Source organism: Adiantum capillus-veneris, chromosome 6, assembly GCF_014529385.1.
Source record: "Adiantum capillus-veneris isolate H3 chromosome 6, ASM1452938v2, whole genome shotgun sequence".
Taxonomy (NCBI): Eukaryota; Viridiplantae; Streptophyta; class Polypodiopsida; order Polypodiales; family Pteridaceae; genus Adiantum; species Adiantum capillus-veneris.
This window is the reverse complement of record NC_140936.1, coordinates 169278475-169304024: the sequence shown is the minus strand read 5'-3', so window position 1 is coordinate 169304024 and position 25550 is coordinate 169278475. Positions and strand designations below refer to the sequence as shown.

The 25550-nt window shown below is 41.4% G+C and overlaps 1 protein-coding gene across 1 annotated transcript; it reads left to right on the top strand.

The window, feature by feature from the left end:
* The first annotated feature begins 5182 nt into the window (after positions 1-5182).
* LOC147456691 (pentatricopeptide repeat-containing protein At2g33680-like) lies at positions 5183-9414 on the top strand. Its single transcript, XM_086515136.1, has one exon. The coding sequence runs from the start codon at positions 5301-5303 to the stop codon at positions 7647-7649; it is 2349 nt and encodes a 782-aa protein (XP_086371262.1). The 5' UTR covers positions 5183-5300; the 3' UTR covers positions 7650-9414.
* Positions 9415-25550: the final 16136 nt, after the last annotated feature.

Below are 25550 nucleotides of genomic sequence, written 5' to 3'. Positions count from 1 at the left end.
AAATTTCTCCATCCAAACAACACTGGCACATCAAAAATTTCCACTCCTCTCTCACACTCAAGCAAAAAAGCAATTCGAAAACAAGGAAAAACATATCTAGTATTGGTAAATCAAATTTCTGCTGAAACTTAAACTTCACGTAACTCCACACACGATGAACTTCTCTCGATTGTTTCATGCATGATCTGCCACTTGGAATTCCACCATCACGCCCAGAAGACCACAAAATTGACATTATACTGGGTAGTGAACCTCCTTGTAGAGCACCCTATCGTGTAAATCCTACCGCACACAGAGAAATACAAACTCAAACACTGATTTACTTGACCAAGGCCTAATCCGACCTAGTAGTTCACCATACGGCGCTCCAGTACTTTTTGTCAAGAAGAAAAATGGAACCTTTCGTATGTGTATCGACTACAGGGCTTTAAATAAGATCACCATTAAGAATAGGTTTCCTATTCCTAGAGTGGATGATCTATTAGAAAAACTGATCGGGGCAAACATCTTTAGTAAAATTGACCTCAAATCAAGGTACCATCAAGTTAAAATGTTTGAACATGATGTCTACAAAACTGCTTTTAGAACACAAACTAGACACTATGAATTCCTTGTCATGCCATTTGGTTTGACCAATGCACCAGCCACCTTCACATGCATGATGAATAGAATTTTCATTGACCATCAAGATTTGTGATTGTATTTTTTGATGACATTTTGGTATTCAGTAAATCTGAAGAAGAGCATAAACAACATTTAACATGTGTATTTGATCTGCTTGCACAAAATTACTTGTATTTGAATCAAAAAAGAGTTCATTTTTTCAATTTGAAATTGAATATTTGGGACACATTGTATCGGATAAGGGAATACATGTCGATCCAAAGAAAATTGAAGCCATGTCATGGCCTAGACCCAAAAACTTGCACGAGCTATGATCTTGTATCGGTCTTTGTAGCTATTACAGAAAATTTGTTCGTAATTTTGCTTACAAATCACATTATTTGACTCTCTTGTTGAAGAAAAACACGCCTTATGAATGGATTGATTTGCAAGAAAGCTCATTTAATGCACCTGTATTGCAATGGCCTGATTTTGAAAGACCATTCTTTGTGGTAGTCACTAATACTAGTGGAAAAGATATCGGTGCAGTCCTTATGCAAGATAACCATCCAATTGCTTTTGAAAGTCGTAAATTCAAACTTTCTGAAGCAAAGTTTAGTACTTATGATAAAGAGTTGAATGCTATGGTACATGCATTGAAAATTTGGAAACACTATGTAATGGGTACTGACTTGATCATTAAAACTGATCAACAAAGTATCAAATATTTACTTTCTCGGCCCTTAATAGATGATATACATATTAAGTGGGCTTCTTTTATTCAAAGTTTTCAACCCAACATTCAATACCAACCTGGTAAAGAAAACGTTGTAGATGATGCTTTGAGTAGAAGACCCTCACTTAATCATCTATCAACCATTACAGGAACTTCATTGGACACTATGCCTTACACTTATGCATATGATGATGACTTCAAAATGACATGATTGCATATGCTTGATAATTCTGTGCACACATTCCTCGAATACACTATTCAAGAAAACTTCTTTTATTTCAAACAAAAATTGTGTGTGATTAAACCTTTCCGTATATTAATTATTGAAGAATTACACAAACCACCTTATGCTTGACATAGAGGATTCGCTGCAACTTTTCAAAATTTATGTCGTGATTTCTATTGGCCTACTATGAGAATGGATGTTAAACAGTATGTTTCAACTTGTTTGATTTGTCAAAAAATCAAAGCAGCTATACAGGTAAGAAATTGAGACTTTTACACCCTCTCCCCATTCCTGAAAGACCTTGGGAACACATCTCAATGGATTTTTTTTACTGGTTTCCCACTCACAATGCACAAACATGACATGATTTGGACCATTATTGACCGTTTCTCTAAACAAGCATATTTCATTCCTTGTAAGAAAACACTCACAGCACATCAAGCTGCACTTTTGTTTCTAAAGACTGTTTTCCCACATCATGGTTTGCCTAAAGTGATTCTTTCTGATCGAGATTCAAAATTTTGTAGTGCTTTTTGGACTACTGTGTTTGAAAATCTTGGCACTATATTTGACTTCACTTCTGTATTTCATCCTGAATCTAATGGTCAAACCGAAGTCACCAACTGCACTATTATTGACTTGTTAAAGGCTTATGTTTTGTCTCAACCTAAGAATGGGATGATTACGTGCATATTCTACAATTTGCATACAGCACCACCACTCACACTGCCACAGGTAAATCTCCATTTGAAATTGTATATGGTCATTCTCTTCCTACTCCTACTTCACATCTTTCTAATGTTGTGCCTGCCCTGCTGATAATTTCACTACTGACTTTCATAACATTTATGCAAGTGTGCATTCTGCCATTAAACACTCACAAGAACTTTACACCAAGCATGCTAACAAACACCGCAAGGCATACCAATTCAAAGAAGGTGATCATGTTTTACTTCGCATCGAAAAACAAAGGATCAAATGTGTTGATACCAATGTCTGTTAAGATTGCTCCTCGTTTTTATGGACCTTTCAAAATTTTAGATGTCATTAATGATGTTTCTTTTCGTTTAGACCTACCTGCACATTGGCACATTCACAATGCCTTTCACATTAGTCTTTTATGCCCATTCATAGGACCCCTACCTACACACCACATTTATGAAGACCCACCTTCACTTGTAGACCAAGAAGAGCAACTCCTCCCTGACAAAATAGTTGATCACGAGACCACCACTACACGCACTCGCATGGTTTATAACCATTACCTTTTGACTTTCAAGGGCCACCCTAGAGAGGATGCCAAATGGATGCTTGAAAAGTTTTTTCGCAACTTTCACGACCTTCTCCACACTTTCAATCACTCACGGTCCAGTTGATTTCTCTGCTGAGCAACTGAGGACAGTTGCTATCCCTGGTGGGAGGGATGTTACGAGACTGGGCACCCTCCTGTTGTAGTGGTTAGCTGCAATTGGGATAGCTGACGTAATGGTTAATTATGTGTTGTCTATTTATTTTCTAATTGAGTTAATGATGATTTTATAGAGTGGAATGCGGGGAGTTGATGAAGAGGCGACGGCAATTACTCTTGGCCATTTTATATTTGCAGAGTATTTTAGAATATCATTTCAATAAGCCACTATGGCTCTGTAAATAGTTGTGGTGGGAACTCCCCTTATGGGTCATGCAAAAACTAATGAGCTTCACTCATTTACAAAAGTGAAGTGGTTTTAAAAAAGAGGGGCCTCAATTTTTGGCACCTTAAACTCAAAAATAATATATTAAATACCAACTCCACAAGAGAGGTGCCGTGGAGTTTGGGGCTAGATTTAGGCCTTTCTCTTGCAGATTCTTCTCTCTACTCTCTTATGCTATGGTTATTTTGCTGTATACTCTCTAATCTAGTCTCCATCCCTTACACATCTCTTACACTCTCTTACAAGCATGTCTATGTCAATTCTATGTTCACTGTGTGTGTGTGTGTGTGTGTGTGTGTGTGTGTGTGTGTGTGATAGTTTAGGTGTGTGTGTGTGTGTGCTTGGAAATTGGAAGAAGAGGTGGACAGGTTGATGGTGATGCTTGGGAGCTTGTGTTGAATAGTTTAAGCGGTCGATCTCTCCCTCTTCTCCCAACAGAGACCGTGAGGAAATTGATGTTGTGTTTTATAAGTGTGTGCATGGTGCTTGAAGCTTCCATCTTCATTGCACCAACAAGATATTGAAGGAACACAAAGTATTGTATTGTAAAATGTCTCCCTTGATGAGGGAAACCTATAATACAAAGCCTTTTGGAGGGGGGACCGGCTCCATGTAAATCCGGTCCTCAACTGTTGTCAATAGCTTAATTTCTCTCTCTTTTGAAGTATTGTTCATGCCTATCTAACTAGGTGTTATGCTTTTTGTTGCTCTCTCCATCCAAGCACTCTTGCTATGCTCATTAGGAATCTATTCTAATGAAATGCTCATTATGTTCATGTTATTTTCCGGCACACACAAGTTACTAGGCCATTAAATATAAGGAGCTCAGGAAGAGTCTCAACATGAAATGGACGCTCAACTGGGGATCCAAGCAAGGGATATACAAGTTTAAATTTTCATGGGGATTCTCTATTCTTGTCAAGTATAGCTATTTGGCCTGGCTAATTATACATCAAGTGGTGTGGTCTGCTCAGAAAGCATTGAAGGTCAGATTGGGAAATGGAACGTGTAGTAGGTGTGGGGATGCAGAAGACATCAAACATCTATTTGTAGAGTACCTAGCCAACACCAAGCTCCAGATGTTAAGCAAATGTTGTAAGGAGTTGCACCCTAATCAATTCTTTGTCCAAGAACTCCTGATTGGAGGCTGTGTTAAATTGGACATACCTTTATGGAATTTGTGGAGGTTAATCATCTATTTGTAGAGTGCCTAGCCAACACCAAGCTCCAGATGTTAAGCAAATGTTGTAAGGAGTTGCACCCTAATCAATTCTTTGTCCAAGAACTCCTGATTGGAGGCTGTGTTAAATTGGACATACCTTTATGGAATTTGTGGAGGTTAATCATACTAAGAATTGAAGCTGTTTTTCAGTTGAAAGTAGAGGAAAATGCTATAGCATTTGTCGTCCAGCTCAAAAAGTTGTCTTCCTACTCTTCAGGCAAGAAGCAAATTGTTAAATTGTTTTTCATTGCCTCGTACATACTATCCAAAGAAGCCATAAATGGCAATGTTGGAAGAAGTTTTTTTTTAAAAAAAAAAGGAGTACAAGAACTTTGAAACACATGCACACACCCTATGTACAATGGCCTCACAGGTAGGGAGAGAGACATCCCATCGCATGCACACACCCGCATATGGGAACAGTCTCTAAAGATTTAGAACATGTCTTCAAGTCGTCAAGGGGGGGATTGAACCCAAGACCTTAGACTCAAAGGCTATGACTCTACCAACTGAGCTAGCACCCATTGACAATGTTGGAAGGATTGAACTCAAGACCTTAGACACAAAGGCTATGACTCTACCAACTGAGCTAGCACCCATTGACAATGTTGGAAGGAGTTGATGCTTAAGTGCTACTCTAGAGAAAGACTTATCATGGCAGAATCCTTTAATTTCGGCAAGTTTGTCCTGTACTTGAAATAAAAAAAGACTTCACATTCAGCTGTGAATTTCTCGCAAACTCCGTCATCTTTCATTACGCTGTTTGAGAAACTGAACTGGGCGATTGATGGAGTCTGTTGAGAGTTAACCGCAGCTCAGATGGCTGCGTCTGCGGTCATTAGTAGAAGTGGCTTCACTCTGCCACCCGCCGAGATTAGTGCATGGGATGATAAAGATCAGGAGACTAATTCGCCCAGCAAAATCCACGATGAGGGCGCCACTCTTGTCGCCCACCTAAGGGCTTGCACCAAGACCAAAGACCTGCACAGAGGCACCAGACTACACCTCGAGATCTTGAGAAGGGGCTTGCTCTTCAAATGCTCGGATGCCCTAGTAATCATGTATGCAAAATGCAGTGAACTTGGAAGAGCTGAGGTGCTTCTAGGTATCCATAAAAGCAGGGATGCTATACCTTGGACTGCATTAATTTCCGGCTATGCCAGAGATGGGCAAGGCCAAATTGCATTGGACTGTTTCGAGTGCATGCTTCGTGAGGGCATATGTCCAAACACAGTGACTTATGTCTGCATCTTGAAAGCATGTGCCACACTTGGAGCCTCAGACAAGGGGCAAGAGATCCATGACGAGATTGCGAGGCAGGAGTTGCTGCAGAGTAATATTGTGATGGGCACTGCTCTTGTGGACATGTATGCGAAATGTGGTGCTCTTTCCAAGGCTCAAGATGTGCTTGAAAAACTGCCTTCTCGGGATGTTGTGACTTGGAGCGCTCTTATCGCAGGATATGCACAGGAGGGACAGGGTCAGCAAGCACTCCGTTGCTTTGAATGCATGCAGCATGAGGGCATTCTTCCGAATGCTGTGACATATATTTGCGTCTTAAAAGCTTGTGCCTCAATTGGAGCCATAGACAAGGGTAAACAAATTCATCACAAAATTGTGAAGCAGGGGTTGCTACAGAATACTATTGCCTTGGGCAACGCTCTTGTGGATATGTATGCCAAGTGTGGTGCACTCGAAAAGGCACACAAGGTGTTGGAGAATCTTCCTTCTCGGAATGTTGTCACGTGGAACACAATGATATCAGGCTATGCCCAAGAGGGTCAAGGTGAGCAAGCGTTACTTTGCTTTAAGCAAATGCAGAGTGAGGGTATTGTTCCAAACACAGTGACTTATATCGGCACCTTGAAAGCTTGTGCTTGTATTGGAGCACTGGACAAAGGGAAACAAATTCATGATGAGATTGTGCAACAGGGGCTGCTACAGGATAATGTCATGCTTGGAACTGCTCTTGTTGACATGTATGCCAAGTGCCATGCTCTCTCAAAGGCACAAGACGTGCTTGAGAAGCTCCCATGTCGTAATGTTGTGTCGTGGAGTGCATTGATTGCTGGGTATGCAGAAGCATGTCAAGGTGACAAAGCATTGAGTTGCTTTGAGCACATGCTGCATGAAGGTGTCCTCCCAAATGCAGTGACCTATATCTGTGTCTTGAAAGCCTGTGCCATTCTTGGAGCCTTAGAAATGGGGAAACAAGTTCATGAAGAAATCGCAAAGCAGGGTTTGCTACAAGATAATCTTGTGCTGGGCAATGCTCTTGTGGACATGTATGCCAAGTGTGGTGCACTCTCAAAGGCACAAGATGTGCTGAAGAGTCTTCCTTCTCGGGATGTTGTCTCTTGGAGTTCTCTAATTGCAGGCTCTGTAGAAGAGGGTCAGGGTGACGAAGCACTGATCTTATTTGACTGCATGCAGCATGAGGGCATTGTTCCAAATGCAGTGACATACATCTGTATCTTGAAAGCTTGTGCAGCGATTGGGGCCATTGACAGGGGGAAACAAATCCATGAAGAGGTTGCAAAGCAGGGATTTCTACGGGATAATGTTGTACTGGGCAATGCTTTGGTGGACATGTATGCCAAGTGTGGTGCGCTCTCAAGGGCACAAGGTGTGCTTGAGAAGCTCCCTTGTAGGGATGTTGTGTCCTGGAATGCATTGATTGCAGGATATGTACAAGCAGGTCAAGGTAAGGAAGCACTCAACTGCTATGAACGCATGCAACACGAGGGCATCCTTCCAAACGCAGTGACCTTTGTTTGTGTGTTGAACGTGTGTAGTCATCTAGGTCTTGTGGAAGAAGGTTATGCACTTTTTACGAACATGAGCACCAAGTTTGGCGTGAAGCCAGATTTAGATTGTTTCACTGGCATGGTCGATCTTTTAGGGCGTGCAGGGCATCTAGAAAAGGCAGTACAGCTGACCCAGAACATCCCATCTTCTGACAATTATGTAGTTTGGCTTGCCCTATTAGGTGCTTGCCGGAAGTGGATAGATGTCAGTGTCGGTAGATGGGCCTTCGAACAAGCAGTACAGGTGGATAAGAGTGATGGGCAAGCTTATGTTCTTATGGCAAATATCTATGCAGCAGCTGGCATGCGTGATTTTGCAGAAGACATTGAAGCCATGAGAACTCGAAACAGTGCATGGTAGAAGCTAGTTTAAGAATGCCAAACTGAATAGTTAAGAAACATAGGGTAAGGTTCATCACATACACGAGTAGCAAAAGATAATGTGTACACATAGGTAAGGGTGACTGTTTATAACATGCAAAAGAATGTAAGAAAGTAGTTCCATCCTTTATAGAAGACTTCTAGGGTTTAACTTCATCATCCAATATGCCTGTACATGGACAATTGTGTACATCACAATGTATTCACCCTGGGCACCTTCCTCTTTTGTATGCAGCCCATGGCATGGTGCTCTCGGAGGGCCCAAAAATTTAAGCATTTTTTGGACGTTCCAAACTAAGATATGTGGACAATTTTCATGAAATGGGGAAATGCAGTTTCCTAAGGTTGATTTGTCCTTTTAGGTACAAAATTTAGGCAGTGGTGGTGAAGGAGAGTGCGTGCCCTTTCATGAAATGGCACAATGCCACTCTTTTAATGCATTTACATGAAATGAGAAGGATGCCAATCATCAAATGTCCTGCAGTTGTATTTCTGGGATTTACATCAGATGTCAACAAATATGTCGGATGCTCTAAAGCAGCATTGTCATGTTGCTGGATCCATTTTATTGTTGTGTATTGAAGTGCTTTATTTGTTGGAAAAGTCTTTTGGATTTGCCGAGAGTCTATTACTGGTGTCAAACCGCAAGGGATACATGACACTATTCATACTGAAGGCCTTAGAGTGTGATAAACGACAAGCAAATGCCAGATGGGTATTTGTTACTAGATTTCTGGTAAACTAAGTTTACCAGCAATACACATATGAAAAGAGCAGGGCGATGTGTATAGATTGCCACATTGCTTGGTCACTTGCTCAAAATGAAAGAAATGCGATTTGTTTGGAAAATATATCCTGTCGGTTGTTTGTGGTGTAGAGGATTTTGCAAAACCGGACTCTCCCACAACTAGTTATATAAGGGGAGCAAAGTAATAGACATGTGAATATTTTTGTGGAATGATGCAGGGATCTCACGGACTTTGGGAGATGTTTTTTAGTGCTTATGGACCCTTTGAATATAAATAAGGCATGCTTGTACAAAGTGTACAAAGGTGGTCTGTGTCCATTGTCTCTATGCATGCGTGCTAGTTCTGTAGGGTACATAGAAGTGTCGAGATTTCAAAGAGTAAGTAAGGGCACTTAAAATATGAAGAAAATTGAACATTTTATCAGCTTTGGGTCGTGAGTGGGGTTTTCAGTTGTGGAAAAGGAAGCCCTTGTTGCTGCAGCCTAAGGTGGTGGGTGGGGAATGGATCCTGTCTTCTTGTGAGAGCTATTTTTCTTTTTCTAATCTATCTTGTGAAAATGGAGGTTTTATGCTAGCCACTCCCAAATCCTTCACATGCTTTGGTGTCCCCCTTGAGAGAGAGGAAAATTCTTTTAATAAGGTTTTGATCACTGGGTTGGATTCCACTTGGAAGTCAGCTCAAGACCTTGTTTGATGTTGTATTCAAGATGATTCTGCAGGATTTGGAGAGCTTGAGGAGAAACTTGAGATCATATGATGATGTATTTGACTCATGCGAGTGCGATGATATAAGAAACAGGGTTTTCTCTTCTAGTTTGGCATGTTAGTGCAAGCGGTTTGAGTTCTTGAAAGTACTTCAAAAGTATGCTATGGATGATGCCATGCATGAAATATCTGGTAAGTGGAAAAAGATGAAATATTTTCTGTTGGACTTTAGCAAAGGTCTTGTAAGTGGACAAGTAAATTATGTGGATGAGTATGCGCATTTGTGGGATAAGGAAGCTATTGTGTTTGATAGCACATGCAAAAGGGTTGAGGTTATGTGAATTGTGAAATTTAACTTTTAATATGAAGAAGCTCATGTGGATAAGCGTATGGTAGAGTATGCATTATGGAAGCTTGAGGCAAGTTTATGTCACCAAGGAGTCAAGTGTGAAAATGAAGCTACATGTGATGGTAAGGAAGATGATGCCATAGATGCTATTGATACTTGCCATGCACCTTTGAATGATGAAAATGATTCTACTGGTTATCGTCTTGATAATAATAAGGCTGATTTGGATGCTCTTGACCATGATGTGAAACTAGAAGTGTGGTTTTTATATACCTGGTGTGGTAATCCCCCGAGCCGGTAATAGTAGAGATCTTTTAACATATTTGGGTCAACTATTATGGATTTTCTTGATCACATGAACTAGAGAAAGATCACAAGGTTTATGTTTTGACATTTAACTAAAATGTTCTCAACTAAAAATTAATGAAAATTGATGTTTTCTATAAATGTTATTTTAAATATTTGGTCGTGTATACATAATGAGGATATGGTGTGTTGTGGCCTTGAATAATACAATGAGGTAAAACCTGTTGAGAATGGTAGATGTGATTGATTATTTTGAGCTTTTATAGAGCTGGAACTGTAATTATGCAGAGGAAGCACATTTGTGGTGTTTGCATCTGATAAGCAGTATATCAAATGTCTTTTCAAATATCAAATGTCTTTTCAAATATCAGATAGGGTTCTGCGTTCTTTGAGCCTTTCTACATATGAAATAATGGCATCATTGATTCTCATCAATTAAACATGGTTTGGGAGTTTACACTCATATAGTCCTTTTGTTGTTGTTGCATAGTAGTTCACTGAGGCTTGTCTTTCTCCCTATAGGGTTGAACCTTGAATAGGAGAGTTGAATATTATATGACTCAAAAAAGTCAATCTTGACTTTGTTGGAAGTAGGGTTGCAGGGAAACAAACACACACATCTTGGAGAAGAGGAAGAAGCTCAAGGCACACAACCGAGAGTATATTTCTTAGTGCACAAATGAAAGATAAGATAGCCCTAGATTGATGGGTGTATATACAATGCATGGGGGAAAACCTCCTAGTGAGGAAAAAAATATCCCGATAGTCCTAAGTGTGTTCACACACATCACTGCCACATATGTAGGGTAAAAAATCTCCCCTGGGAGTTATGCGGTGAACGAGAGCTGGCACCTAGTGTAAAGGGAACTGCCATGCCTTAAGGACACGATCAATCCACAAAGGGGAGTAAGCCCTAAGCTTTGCGGAAAGCTTCAAACTTATCACGTGGAAATGCATGTGAATAGATTTGCAAGGTTGTTCTATGTCGGCACATAAGCCAAGTTGATCCCTCCTACTGAGAGTCTCTCTTTGACATAATGGTAATGCACCTCAATGTGCTTTGTGTGACCATGGAAAATTGGGTTCCTCGCAACTACAAGTGCGCTATGACTGTTAGTGTAGATGATATTGACAGTGTTCAGTCCAACACCCAAATCAGCCATAAGGCGTCTGAGCCATACACACTCAATTGCCCTAAAAGATCAGATATGTGAAATTTTGAATTGCCGAATGAACCACTTGGACCCGCATTGCCTATCTCTTCTTCGATAAAAACAGGTCCATATTTTGCCTCGTACCATGCAAACTTTCTTTCTAACTCTGCTATACAAGCGCGCAGCATGGTGGGGTCTCTCCTTGACTTGCCAAATCCATGCCTTGGGTTGCAAGCTGCTCATAACTGCAGTTTCTTTGGGCAAATATGTGTAACCTCTCTTGCGAGGAGGGTCTTATTGATTGGATTCCCTTGCATGAATCTTCTTGGCTGGACGTTCTTTGCCAACGCCTCCTGTAGTGGGACGATCGTTCCAATCTACTTTGAATCACAATACATAATAACAATAGCATTGTTGCACAAAGTAAATTGCCACTTGGTGGCGATCTGTATACTTGGATAAATCTTGAAATGATATTTCTCGTGAGGACAGTGTGTTGCAAATCTGAAACTTTCAAGGGAGCGGAAGCCTTAGCATTTCCACTAACTCGAAATAATGTATTGCGTACAAAATGATTTGGGCATAGCTGTCCGTATTGCTTGTAATTTAGTGACTCCCCTTGAAGTTTTGATTCATCTCCTTGGGATGCAGCCAAAGCGTTAAGATCTCCTTGAGCCACCCGAATCTCTTCATGTTTGGTGGACACAGCAGACCAACACGTAAAAGACGGATGTACATCAAACCTTATAGTACTCGCTTATTTTTTTAAAAGAAGCGGCGTAATTCAGCTAATGAGGATTCACAATTGTAATATATTTTGTCATGCCGTCTTAGCCTCTCTAAGTCTACACCCCTTGAAAGTGGCTGAATGGCCGCAGGAAAGTCCCCTTAGTTCTTAAGTCAAAACCCTTAGTTTTTGACTAACACATTATCATTAGCTTAAAGGAGTATTGGACGTCCACTGTGAGAGCCTCTTGTTGCTACAATTTGTAATCTAATTTTCTCCTTGTTTAGTAATGAGAATTCATTTCCGAATAGCACATTGTGTTCCTTGTCTGTTGCTCTACAATCTAAGTGTAATCATTCTCGATTCTGTTGTGGTTCGTAAAGTTTTGCTTTGTGAGATAAATGCATTGATTTGAGGTCTTAAATGGTTGTTTTTTAATGTTTTAACCTTGGATAAGTGTTTCTATGCTTAAGGAGGACTTTTTCGTGTAGTTCTCTTTCAGTTTTTTAAACATTTTTTGTGATGGATCGTGATTTTTGTACCTTTTTGGATGGCTGCATAACTTGGTAGGATTGTACCCTTAAGTGTTGTAATACCTCTTCTTAAGTTCCGTTGCATTCCGAATTTGTTTGGATGCCGAAAAGGCGTGATAACCTAGAGCCGTGAGATCGGATATATACTGATTTTCTGATTAGGAAGTGGTTGATTTTCTTTTGTCGTAGTATGAATAGCCCTCTGAGTTTACTTTGGTGAGATTGACACTCTCATTAAGTCTCCGTACCCCATCCTGAGTCGCTTCCTTGCATATTGACATTATGTTAGTTCAAAAATCTATGCTGCGGACGAGCGACCCGCTAACATTGACGCCGCTTCCGAGGAAATCGATCCTTAGGTGATGAGTGACTCAATTGTACAAAAAATTCCCTTCAGAGCTTTTGACACCCATTTCGTTTATACATAGATAGTAAAGCACCTAGACATAGATTTAGTGCTTAGTAGAGACTAGAGTCCGAGACTAGCCAGTGCTACTGCTTATGAGCAAAGAAAGCTATGAGTGAAATACAAGAGAGTATTTCGTTCTTTGAATTTTCCATGCTTGGAAGGGGACTGTTTCACCACACACTTCGTTGTCGTTTCTGTACTGTTAAATTCATTTATGTTTGTGCATGTATTTCAGTTTATAGGAGTACGTTAAGTAACAATTTCCACCATCAATTTGGGCCAAAAGGATCGGGAGAAAACTGTTTAAAACCTTATTTTGGTGCCGAAGACCATAACTCTGAAAAGTTGAAAGATTGATGATCAGAACCTCAAAGCTGAACCAAACCCAACAAAACTTGCAAAAAGGGGATATACAAGCTTGATAGAGACAAACCGTGCAGAATTTTTTCAGTTTGCCTGTCCAACATGGATTGCGATCCATGTACTTTTTGGCAAAATGAGCAAAAATTGTGTCCTTTGCTTAGAACAGACTCTCAGGCATCAGAACCTTGAGTTTGACCAGAAGCAGAGTGCTAAAAGATCATTTAAATCAAGAAATTGGGTTAAGCAGAGCAAACCTTGAAAATTTGGAGAGACTGAACTTTTACTTGTCCAAATTCAAAAAGGGGTGAGAATTGGGATCGACTAGAAGCAGGGAACCAGCAAGACAAAAAATCATGACCAACATGGATCGCGATCTATGTACCTGGTAAACATTTGTAAGGGAAATTTGACTAGTGCACTCATGATTACTAAGGGAACAACTTTTCAAAAAGGAGCCACAACAAAAAAGTGAAAAAAAACTGATCAAAATACCAAAAAAGGAGTTGTTTGTAAAGCAAACACAAAATCTTGCTTTTGACTTGGAAAAAGTTGATCAAATTCAAAAAGATTTGGGAAGAGCATCACCATACCCTCTATCACAAACTCACAAAAGATCATGTCAAAATCTTGCCAAATATGGATTGCGATCCATGTACTTTTTTGGAATTTTGAGCTGATAATTGGCAGGTAGAAAAGTGATAACATTTGAAGTACTTCCTCCCAAATCACTCTTATAAAAAAAGGTCAAAAAGTGGGACAAAAGGGCAAAAAATAGATAAAGGGGGAAACCACTGGAACAGACCCTAAAACTAACTTTTGCTTGACCTAAAAAACTCCAAAACACTAAAAAACCATATAGTCAACATCAGTAGACCAAGGACTAGCTGTGCGTCAAGTTTCAGTACATTCTGGCACTAAGGTACATGGATCGCGATCCATGTTCCTTTGACACAATTTGATACAAAATTTGCACCATAGCTAGAGGACATCACAAAGAGTCTAGTGGCCTTTTCAAAACTGAGTTTGGATATAAAAAACCAGACCAAAAGCCCAAACTTGTCAAGAACTCTGGCAAAGTGTTAGAATTGACCTAATTTCCAATCCAGAGGTCCATTTCAAAAAAAAAATGATGCCATAGTACCTACTAATCATGCTGAATCTGAGGGTACCAACAAAAGTCAATTTGGCTTCCAAATATGGATTGCGATCCATGTTCCTCTGAGTCAGAATAAAAGCAGAAGTTTACCACATAGAGAGGTAGTCCAGAAGAACTTGGTGGCTTTTTCAAAATTGAAATTGGACCTGAATTGTTGATGTTGTGAGTAAAATTGTGTGCTTTTTAAAAACCTCATTAAATTTTGTCGATTGAAAGCTAGAACTAACAGGAATGAGTGTAACTTATAGCTATCAAGCATTTTTTGACAGATTGCAGGTACTAGAGAATACTACCCAACAAGTAAGATCAAAACGGGAAATTTAGGCTAGCTAATGAGGTAACCCGGTTTGGATTTTGCAATACCAATTCTTCATGAATTTGCAATCAGGAAGATTGTACCAAAATATGAATCCCAGCATGATAGACCAAGCAAGCAATCAATCAATTGAAGGTAGCGTGAATCAAAGAACACTGCATCCTTTAGAACCCATTGTAGAGGAAAGCTTTTCTGACACCACATTAGAAAGATCATACAGCCTAATGACTGAGGACTCCAACAAGTTGAACCCTCAGGAAACAGCTTCCATGGGGGCGGGTCCTTCTCAACTTGCATCTGAAGTAAAATTGTTGTACTTGAAGTTTCAATTTGAAAATGTGCTTAAGGCCAAAATCTATAAGGATGGAGTGGACCGCTACTCTGTTAAGTTGGAAAATAAGCCAAGCGAGTTGAGAAACCTTGTAGATGTGGATTATGATGGGGATAGGTATTTTGACAGAGAGGGAATGATGTACTTAGTGGTTCATAACCCCTTTATTGTGGACAAATGGGGGATGATTGGCACCAAGGACAAGATAGATGAAGAGCTAGTAGATGAACCACCCAAAATGGATAAGCAAAACACGGTGCTCAAACGCACCAATGAGACGAGCGGCTTAATACAAAAAACACTTATGTGGGGCTATATAAATTCAATAATGGAGAACAAGAACTCTATTATAGATGTGATGAACCTCGCATCAAGGAACTGACTGACCGCAAAAAACTATACGTTTTCACTTACACAGAGGGGAGAATTATTCAAGAGGTCATAATGGACAAGTATGGCAAAAACTACTCTCCTATGGATCATAAGGAGTTAGAACGATATACATATTTGGGGGAACCACTCCACCAATACTATGTAAATCCAGAAGAAGTGAAAACCACGACTACTCACACGCGACCAAAAACTGGGCATGTAAATCCAATGAGAACCAGAGTGGAAGATTCTTTTGGACATGAACGATTTTCGAACACAAGGCCTATGGGATCAATGGGATCTAGGGCTTCTATGAACACACATAGGGGCATGCAGCACCTGACATGACTTACACCACTGGAATCCATCCGACTATTACACGAGATCGACTTGATGAACGTATAGAGGATAGGATAGCAACTATAGTGCCAAGGGGAGATTATGAACCTAGAGAGACCACACCAAGAGAACCAGGGGTAATGAGGATGGTTGCAGAGTCCAGGCGCATACGACCATCTCAAATGGCAAAATGTGTACCCAAAAAGTATAGTGGATCGGGAGATCTGTATGCCCATGTTTCGATCTTCAAACAAGTGTTGAGGGCGGAATAGGTAACTGATTTTCATACTCAATATGAAGGTTTTGGGTTGACTTTAGAAGGAGCTACTTTGACCTAGTTTCAACCTTTAAACAACTTAGAATTTCCAAGTATTGAGCAACTTCACCGAGAATTTCCAAGAGAGGAATTAAGCATAATACTGTCTCCCAGATCTATGCATTTAGATAAAAGGAGAAGGAAGCCTTGCTTCGTTTCAAGCAATACATCAAAAGATGCCCTGCTAAAAAACTACCTCAAGATGAGAGATTGTCAGTCCTTTTCATAGAAGGGTTGCAAAATGACACTCTCAAAAAAGACTTGCACTTAAAGGTATGTGTTACTTTTGAGCAAGTCATGAAAGAGGCGTTATATCTGGTAGACAATTGCAAGGAATATGGAGAGGTGATAGAAGACACAGACCAAGGGATGAGTAGCACCTCTTCAACCACTAGTGAGTCCACAATGAAACTGGGCGGGCAAAACCCAATTGTGCCGGACGTTGATCAAATGATCGAGGAAGTGATCCGAAGGATAAACCAAGGAAACAAGACGAACCCAAACACACGACAGCCGCCCACCCAAAAATGTGACACTTGTGGAGGAGATCATCCAGCTCAGTGGTGCAACTTTCAACAGAGGCTAGGAGTAAACGTACTGCGTGTACTGAAGTGGTGTGCTACTGAAAAAAAATGGATAAACCATGAAACCCACGAATGTTTCTATAATAGAACATTTGTTAGAGAGAGACAATAAGGGCCACATGGAGGGCAGTAGTTTCTCTCCCCTCCAAGATACCAACTAGGGCCAAATAACACAATCCAAGGACAGGAAAAACCTCAACCTATGTTGAGGCATCAACTTCCTTTACCCCAGGAAAACAGGGCCATGGTAAGGACTTCTCAATCTATAGAAGCACCTTCTGATCAGAGTATGGTCCAGGTAGTTTCATACTGAGAAGATTTAGACAATACCTATGAGAGGGGGTTTGACGGGAATGCATATGCTTTGGAGGGACAAATTCCATGGATGGTTCTTGAAGAGATTCCAGAGCCCTCATACATAGCACAACCAACGAAAAACCATTACTTGGTCGATGAAAATATGCTTATGTTCATGGTAAACCAGAACTACAAACGTAGGGGATATCCTCCTAGAACACAACAACCAATGGGGGCTCCACAAGCTTCTCCACCACCTGTAGGACCATGTTATGAATGCAGCGGTGATCATTGGGCAAGGGTTTGTCTACACAAAGGAGAACGAATCAAACTTTTTGGGTTTTGTGAGGGGTGTACAAATGACCATCTCATTCCACATTGTCCAAAAAACCCTGATAACAAAGGAAAAGCAACCATGAACAAAATCGGAATCGTGCCAAGCTCAAGTGGATCAGAAACAAAACCAACCATTCCGATAAACCCAGTAACGAGAGTCCAAGCACATGAGGCTGCAAGGAACACCCTAGCCAGTCAAACAAAGATAGAAAATTTGTCTGTCAAAACCCCTAGGAAATCCTGGAAGGCAAAAACGAGAGAAGATAAAAGCCAAAAGAGAGAAAGAAAAAACGGCTTTGGAAACCAAATTACTGCAAACAGAGGAACAATTGAGGATGGAAAGAGACCTTAAGGAAAAAGGCGATGTAGAAAAGCCATCAGCAATACCATCGGGAGGATCTGTCTTGGTGGACAAGGTCTTTGAACCCTTAGACGCAATCTTAAAAGCTTACAATGCTAGGTTAAGCCTAACTAAACCCAGGAGGATAGGTGGATAACATACCCTCACCCAGGGTATGAAAAAGAGAGGTTAAAGATGTGCAAGGAGCACATCCAAGCCGCTCAAGCGCTTATGGAACCACCAGTTCCAACTGCTCAAAAAACTGAGGTGTTAATCCACAAAAAATTCAAGAGTTAAAGAAGGAACGTGGAATCAGAGATGGAGACCAAACAAATTCTGTAAAGGAAATGCCCTTGGATACGAGGATAGCTGTCAATATGATAGATGGAATGTATTTGCAAGCATCTATGCCAATTCCTGAGGTGGAAGAACAATGGCCACAGGATTTGTGGGAATAATCAGAAACAGAAAAGATGAAAGCGTGACGCTTCAGTCTGCACCGATCACGGAGATCCACCTCGAGCATGAGCTCTACCCACGATCATTGTATGGTGATACATGTATGGAGATATTGGAAGAGAGCAAACCTCAGTCATTGAAGATTTTACCTTTATTTATTGGCAACCATGAAACCAGTTCAGATCATTGTATAGTGATACAGGTATGGAGATATCGGAAGAGAGAAAACCTCAGTCATTGAAGATTTTACCTTTATTTATTGGCAACCATGAAACCAGTTCAGAGGTGAAGAAAGTACCATCTCAATGGAAAGCTAATCCTAAGATGATGGATACCAAAACTCTTCATGAGCTAATGTCATCCCCTATCCATTGTACACTAACTCTATCAGAGTTATTGCAGATAAGACCTCATCTTTGGACAGAGGTGGGAAAAAAATTGGAGAAAAAAGGGCTGGTAATTCCACACCAAATGCTTCTCCAAACACACTAGATACCCAAATCTCGAAACAAGCTAAACATGAGCCAATGCCAGTGAACAAGGTAGGAGATTATTGTGAAGGGGAAGAAGGAAATACTACCCTGCTTGTGGAGTACAAAGACGTAAAGTCAATAGCAATATTGGATAGTGGAGCCGGAATAGCCATAGCCACCAAATGTGGGAAAAATGGAAAAAACCTGCTCTCGAAAAAACTAGAATGAAACTCCAATTAGCAGATGGGTATCTGGAGAGACCTATTGGCATTTTGGAGCAAATTGTAGTAACCTCTTGCGGAATTACATATGAACACATGTTTGCCATTATGAATTTCGACGAGAGCAGCAATTTTGATATCATATTGGGCAGACCATTTATGCGCCAACTCAAAACGTTACAAGATTGGGGTTACGACTACATCTACCCAAGAAACAAGGATGCCACTACGAAGATCAACATCACGGACCATAGCTATAGAGATGTGGTACAAACCCCAGGAGAGGAACTAAACTCCACAACTGACCAAGAAGGGGAAATACCGGCTTGGCCAAAAACAAAGCTCACGATTGGACAAGTGAAACTTATGAGGGTGGTAGTTTAAAAAAAGAGGATTTCATTCGTGATAGGTCAACACAAGAGGAGGCATATGTACCACAGCCTTTTCCAAAAGAGATGTTCAATCTTTTGGATGGCAGCAAATACTGGCCACTCTTGATGTATGCATGAATGAGGTGACCCTGACCAAATTCTGTGATGAGAAAGAATATGATATCATTCCATTCCAAATGATGAGTGTCAACCTAAATCCAAAATCAGAATTGGAAGTCCCTGACTGGGAAGAATTGCAGATTGTTGATGTATAGTGGATGAGATCTCAGTAAAGGGACCTTGACCAAACGGATGAAGAAGCATTCTAGGACTCCATGGATAAGCAGTTAGAGGACAACACAGACAACGAGCTTCCTAGTAGCTTAGATCAGAACATTAAATGGAAGGATCGACAAGTTATGTACTATGATTTTTTGAATCAAAATCCTCGAAGACAGTGTAGGTATCGAAATAAACGCATGAACAAACGAAACAAGACGGAAGAATACTCAATACCTCTGTTAATTGACAAAAAGCAGTACTTAAGGTTGGTTGAGGCGATTGCCTTAAAGATGGGATATCAAAGAGGTACATGAAACCTGGCTCAAACAAAACAAAAATGCAAAAGACGAACAAACAAACCATTGATAGAGAGCATTTTTGAAAAAGCAACGAAGTTGTCCAAAACTAAGCGCAAAAACAAGTACAATGATTTGAAACGAGCTTTGAAGAAAGTTTGGACAAGAGAAATGGAAACTGATGAGAAATCAAACGATGATAAATTTGATGCACCTTCCCACTACAAGAAGTACACTATTCAAGATAGAAAAATTGTAATGAATAAACCCAAACGTGACCCAAAAGAGCCTGGAACTTCATATGATGGGCCTGAAAAATCCAAATGCATAAAGTTAGTAGAACCAGGCGAGGAACCTAAACCAGCATACATTGCCACAGACCTCATCGAAGAAGAAGAGCGGCTTCTGATAGATATACTCAGACGGTGTCAGGATTTTTTTGGAGCAAGGGATTGCGCATATGTACATATACATGCATGGTGCAGCAAATAAAGAATTGCCCATTTTTCAGAGCCAGGTGGTTACGTGGGGCCCACATGTGTACAGGTAGGACAGGGTGTACATAGTGCATCGATTTTCACTATTACCAGTACCATTGTGTTTTTTCTACAATAAGGAGGAGTTGGTAGCGTGTAAGACTTCTCGAGGAAGCTATCCGCAGGCCGACGACATGAGGTAAGCAGGTGCGTCAGATGGCATCTAGTGGCGTCAGGAGGTCGAACGGGGTCAATACTTGAACGCGGAGAAGTATGGACACGACGTGGGTGTTTTCTTGTGATACTTATGCAGAAAGTTCATTATGAGGACCACTTTTTGGGACAACTTCACGTGGTTGCGGGATGCATTATTTGGAAAAACTGAGTGCCAGGTGTGCGGATGATGCAAAAAGGTTACAACTATGCACTGCGAGGTCAGTTTTTGGCCTGTTCGGGGTCCGTTTGAGGTCATCTAAAAGGCCAAGGGTGCCCAACTAAAAAAGCTAAGTGTGGGAACTGAAAAAACTGAGAGAAGACCAGAAAAAATGTGGAGAGGAGAGGAGGAACAGCCGCAGGTGTGTTTTTGGGGTTTTTGGAGCCTGTTTTGGCCGTAAACTGCTCATCCGAAGTCGGATTTGAGCACTTTGACATTGTAGACTGGGGTTTTGGGCCGTTCCGGACGCGATGGCGCTGTTTATTTTGCCAAATTCCTCACTCTTTTTCTGCTATTTTGGCTGTGTAAGTTTCTCCTACGAGCGAAGCTTCTGCTCCAATTTGTGATTGTATCTGGCTTATTTTACCCATACTGTGTGAGCTATTTGCCCCCTTGGTGTTGGCCCAAGCTCATTTGTATCTAATTATCAGAAGTTCTCCTCTTTTGAGCTGAGCTTTTTGGATGTGTGTGTGTGTGTGTCTGTGTGGAGTGGGCAAGTGGATAGTCTCTCTCCTCCCATTCCATAGGTGTGTTCCCTGTCTCGGCCAGGTGGACTGTGTAAGCCGAGTGGTGCCCCATAGTGTGTGTGTGTGTATCTTCCCAAGAGTGTGTGTCGGGTCGTTATAGAGGCGTTCTGTGTGTTTCCATCCCGCTCACATTCTTTTGGCACCCCCACGGAGGATCTTCTTCAAGTACCTTCTGCTTTGAGCTTCGAGCTTCGAGATTCGGGATTACAGGTTGCAGATTACAGGTTACAGGGACAGGTACAGGTACAGGTGATTCACACAGGTACAGGTAGCTGGAGTACAATGATATAGTAGCAGTGATGTCACTTGCAGTTGTTGTGGGTATGCATCACTTGGCGCCTATTTGAGCGCATTGTCTGCTGGATTGTACATTACTTGTGGAAACTGCCATTGTACGCATTTGTGGAGCCATACTTGGTTGTATTTGGCAGTCCCAGCCATTTCTGAGACTTGGTCTGGAAGATAGTCATTTCTGAGACTTGACTATACGCGATTTGCATTAGCCTTCGTGTGAGGGTCGATAGTGTGAGGTTTTTATTGAGCTGGGGGATTCTCAAATATGGAGATCCTTTCGGTGATACAGGTAGCTGGAGCACCCTTTTTGTGACCTCGCCATAGGCTATGTACTAGTGAGTCCTATTTGATGCTCGGGTTCTATTGTTGACAATTTATGCATATATGTACAGTCTATATTTTGGGTTCCTACTGCTCTACTTCTAGGGAAACTCTGTCAAAATTTTTCCAAGTTATGATGGCTGGTTTCTTGGTCTTTTGAGCCATTTATGCTGTTATGCTGCTGAAATTTTGGCAAAATCAGAGGTTAAGTCAGGTGTGCCTTCTTGGGAGCTTCATGGTTGGCTTTAATGGATGATCAAAATGTTCCTCAATTCACTCCTTTTCATTTAACTCAAAGAATCCAGATAAATGTTCATGTGTCTAGGAAGATTTTTTTCCAGCAGCGCATAGTCTTTATGTTCGGGCCAAGAAGATTACGAGAGATCCTGGAATGTCCTTTGCCTGTTGTCATTCCGATGATTAACTATGAAAACTCATTTGATGTGCATGTGTTTGTCCTTATCTAAAGTTGAGCTCCATTGAAGTTTCTGGGGATTGGGTAGTGAGAAGTTTTGGGTTCTTGCACGTGTGTTCGAAGGGGTTCTCAAAGCATTGTAACTTGGGTAGCCATGGCTTTCTCTTATCCGGAATTTCATGGAAGAAGTGATGAAGATGTGGAAGATTTTTTGGAAAAGATGGAGGTTGCCTGCATTAGCAACCAGATTCATGACCCTGCGCAAATGTTACGTCTTCTCCAAATTTGTTTGAAGAGTGATGTACAAGTCTGGTCCAAAACATTTGAAGAGGAGTTGCGTGTGGCTGATCCACTTGTAAGATTGAGTTGGGACAATCTAAGGCATGGATTGGAAGTGGAGTTTGTGAAGATAGAAGATCCTGACAAAGTGTGGCAAGAAGTACAGGCTTTAGTGCAAAAGGAAGGTGAGCCAGTAGATGCGTACATACGTAAGTTCTCATTGGCATGGGAGTGGATGTGCAAGGCCTTAGCACCACAGGTACCCCCGCCTGACATGATGAAGAAGGACAGGTTCTTGGCTGGTCTTTGGGAGAATATACGTTGGAGAGTGGAGATAAAGAAGCCTAGGACATATGAAGATGCACTAGAGGTAGCAAGGAACAAAGAGTGGAAGTTGAGGAAAATGAGCCAGTTAGGGGTGGAGTCTTTGCCCATGAGGTATGAATTTCAGCCTATAGAGTCTTTACAAGGTCGCATGTCAGGGGTTCATCATGAACCAGTGGTTCCTGCTACTACTCAGGTTATGCCAGCAGTGGTCACTACATCGGTGCAAGATGATGGGCTAAGGCAATACATGAGGCAAGTGGTAGATTTGATGAAGAATCTCAGCCTAAACATGCTAGGTCAAGTGGGAAATAATCGAGGTCGAGGGAGGTTTGCAAATCAGCCAGGAGGTGAAGAAAGGCCTAGGAATGGTGTTGGACAAAGCAATGGTAGGTTTTGGAGGCAGACGCCCACATGTTATAATTGTGGAGAGTTGGGTCACATCAGCCCGCAATGTGATAAGCCACCAAGGATGGGGGGAGACATGTATCCATTGCCAAGACAGGTGCTAACTAGGTCAAATGATTATGGCATCGAAATTAAGCGAGACGAAGGAACCAATGGACTGACCCAGGAGGAAAAGGAAAAGACAAAAGTGCTAAGTGTGGTCACCTTGGAGAAGGCATCAAAGCTAGAGGATACATTAGTGATGCCTATTGGGAAGAGGACCACAGAGGATAAGGAAGGAAGAAGTGCCCCAGGTCCTAGTAAGAAGAAAGGAAAGAGCCATGAAGGCGAGGATGTCAAGGCCAAGAGGAAAAGGAGAGCTCGTCGAAAGTTTCATGTTTCAGATTTTCCACTAGGGGATAGGAAATTAAGCTATGGCTTGAAGGAGGATCTGACGAGCAGGAAGGCAAATGTTACTTTTGGGCAGCTTATAGAGATGGTGCCTAAGCTAAAGGGACAGTGGAAGAGGATGGTTAACCCAATGGAGAAAGAGCCAGATAGAGGTTCAGTAAAGGTGTTGGCAATGGATGAGCTACCAGACATTTGTCCAATAGTAGATGTGTGGCATAAAAGGAAAAATTTGGGACAAGGTTATGTGGATGTCGGAGCCCAAATATGCGTCATAACACACTCATGCATTGAGAAGATGGGTCTCACAGTGGCTGGGTGTCAGGTTTTCGGATCAGATTGGCAAACCATCAAAAAGTAAAATGCTTGGGTGTTGTAAAGAGCTTAGAAGTGGAGGCATATGATGCAAAGGCAGTGGTTGATTTTCATGTGATGCCAACAGGGTTGGGAGCATATCCTATTATACTGGGCAGACCATGGTTACGTGCAGTGGGAGCTGTTCAAGATTGGCGACATGGTACGATTAGCCTCTATGGAAAGACAGGTACCAAGAAGCTTTATAATATGGACACAAGGAAATGATTAGAGGAGCTTTATGAAGATGAGGATGAGTCTAGTGATGAAGACTCTTCCACGGTGACAGATGAGGACAGTGATAGCACTACAAGCAGTGATGAGGATGCTGATGTTGCATTTCTTTTGATGGACAAAGAAATCCAGGAGTTTGGTTTAGTTGCATTTGCGAATGAGGTTGAAGATGAAAGTGAAGGGCCTTATGAAGTGATTGAAGGGCTGATGCAAACCAAGGTTGAGTTGTCAAAGAAGCAGGAATTGATGACACAAATGATCAGTGGAGACCTCTCAGCTATGGAGAAGGATATATATTTGCACATGCTGGCTAGTTTTCCTGATTTGTTCATTACTTCATATGAAGAGATCAGAGGGTTCAAGGGCGAAGAGATGCATATAGAGTTGAAAGAAGGTGCTAAGCCAGTGCGGAAAAGGCTAAGAAGGATGGGTCAAGAGCAAATGGAAGCCTTGCGAGAAGAGGTGGACAAGTTGTTGAAGACAGGGTTCATAGTCCCTGTGGAGACCACAGAATGGGTGAGTCCAGTTGTAGTCAATCCAAAGAAGGATGGGAAGTGGAGAATTTGTGTAGATTTTAAACCCTTCAACGCAGCCACTAAGAAGAACCCATATCCTCTTCCATTCATCGATCAGATCTTGGATTCAGTGGCAGGTTATGAGAGGTACGGTGTGTGTGATGGTTTTTCAGGCTATTTTCAATTGAAGATTGCTCTTAAAGACCGCACAAAGACCACTTTTATTACGCCATGGGGCTGCTATTGCTACACAGTATTGCCATTTGGGTTGTCAAATGGACCATCTTTCTATCAAGAGAGAGCAAATTGGGTATTGGAACCATTCATTGGTAGTTGTGTTAAAGCTTTTATGGATGACTTCTGTGTTTATAGCAGTAGGGCTGAACACCATGAGAAGCTGCAGATGGTATTGGCTCGATATGATGAATGTGGAGGACAACTAAATCCAAAGAAATGTCATCTAGCACAGCCAAGGGTGAAGTTATTGGGCCACATGGTGTCAGAAAATGGCATTGAGGCTGATCCAGACAAGGTTAAGTCTATTATTCTTCTTCCATCACCTATGAGTATGAAGCAATTGGCAACCTTTATACACAAAGTGAAGTACATGGCAAGGTTTATTCCATTGTCTTCTCAGATGATTTATCCATTACAACAAGTGGCAAAGCATGATCCATTGCAATGGGATGACAAGTGTGAAGAAGTGTTTCAAGAGGTGAAAGAGGTGTTAGGGGGGTTGTCAGCCATGCACGCTCCTGATTGGGAGAAAGTGTTTTATGTAAATCCATCAGTAGGGGATGATGCCATTGGAGCCATGCTATTGCAAAAGGGGAAGGGAAGCCATTATATGAGGCCAGTGTATTGTGCAAGCCGAGTGAAGTTGGTAGCGGAGAGAAAGTTATCGGAAGTAGAGCTACTGATGGCCAGTGTAATATTTGCTTGTCGACGATTTCGTCATTACTTGCTACCACGGCCTTTTGTTTTCTTGACGAGTTATGCCTTTTTGCCACAGTTAATTAATGGTACTAACATGTCAAATGTGGTGAAGAAATGGGTAATTGAGCTGCAAGAGTTTGAGTTCTCTTTTCTAGTGGAAGATAGTACAAGGGCTACCCTAGCTGATTTGTTGAC

Bases quoted from the DNA above. Each gene is read 5' to 3' on its own strand.
- LOC147456691 (XM_086515136.1), top strand. From the start codon at position 5,301: ATGGCTGCGTCTGCGGTCATTAGTAGAAGTGGCTTCACTCTGCCACCC.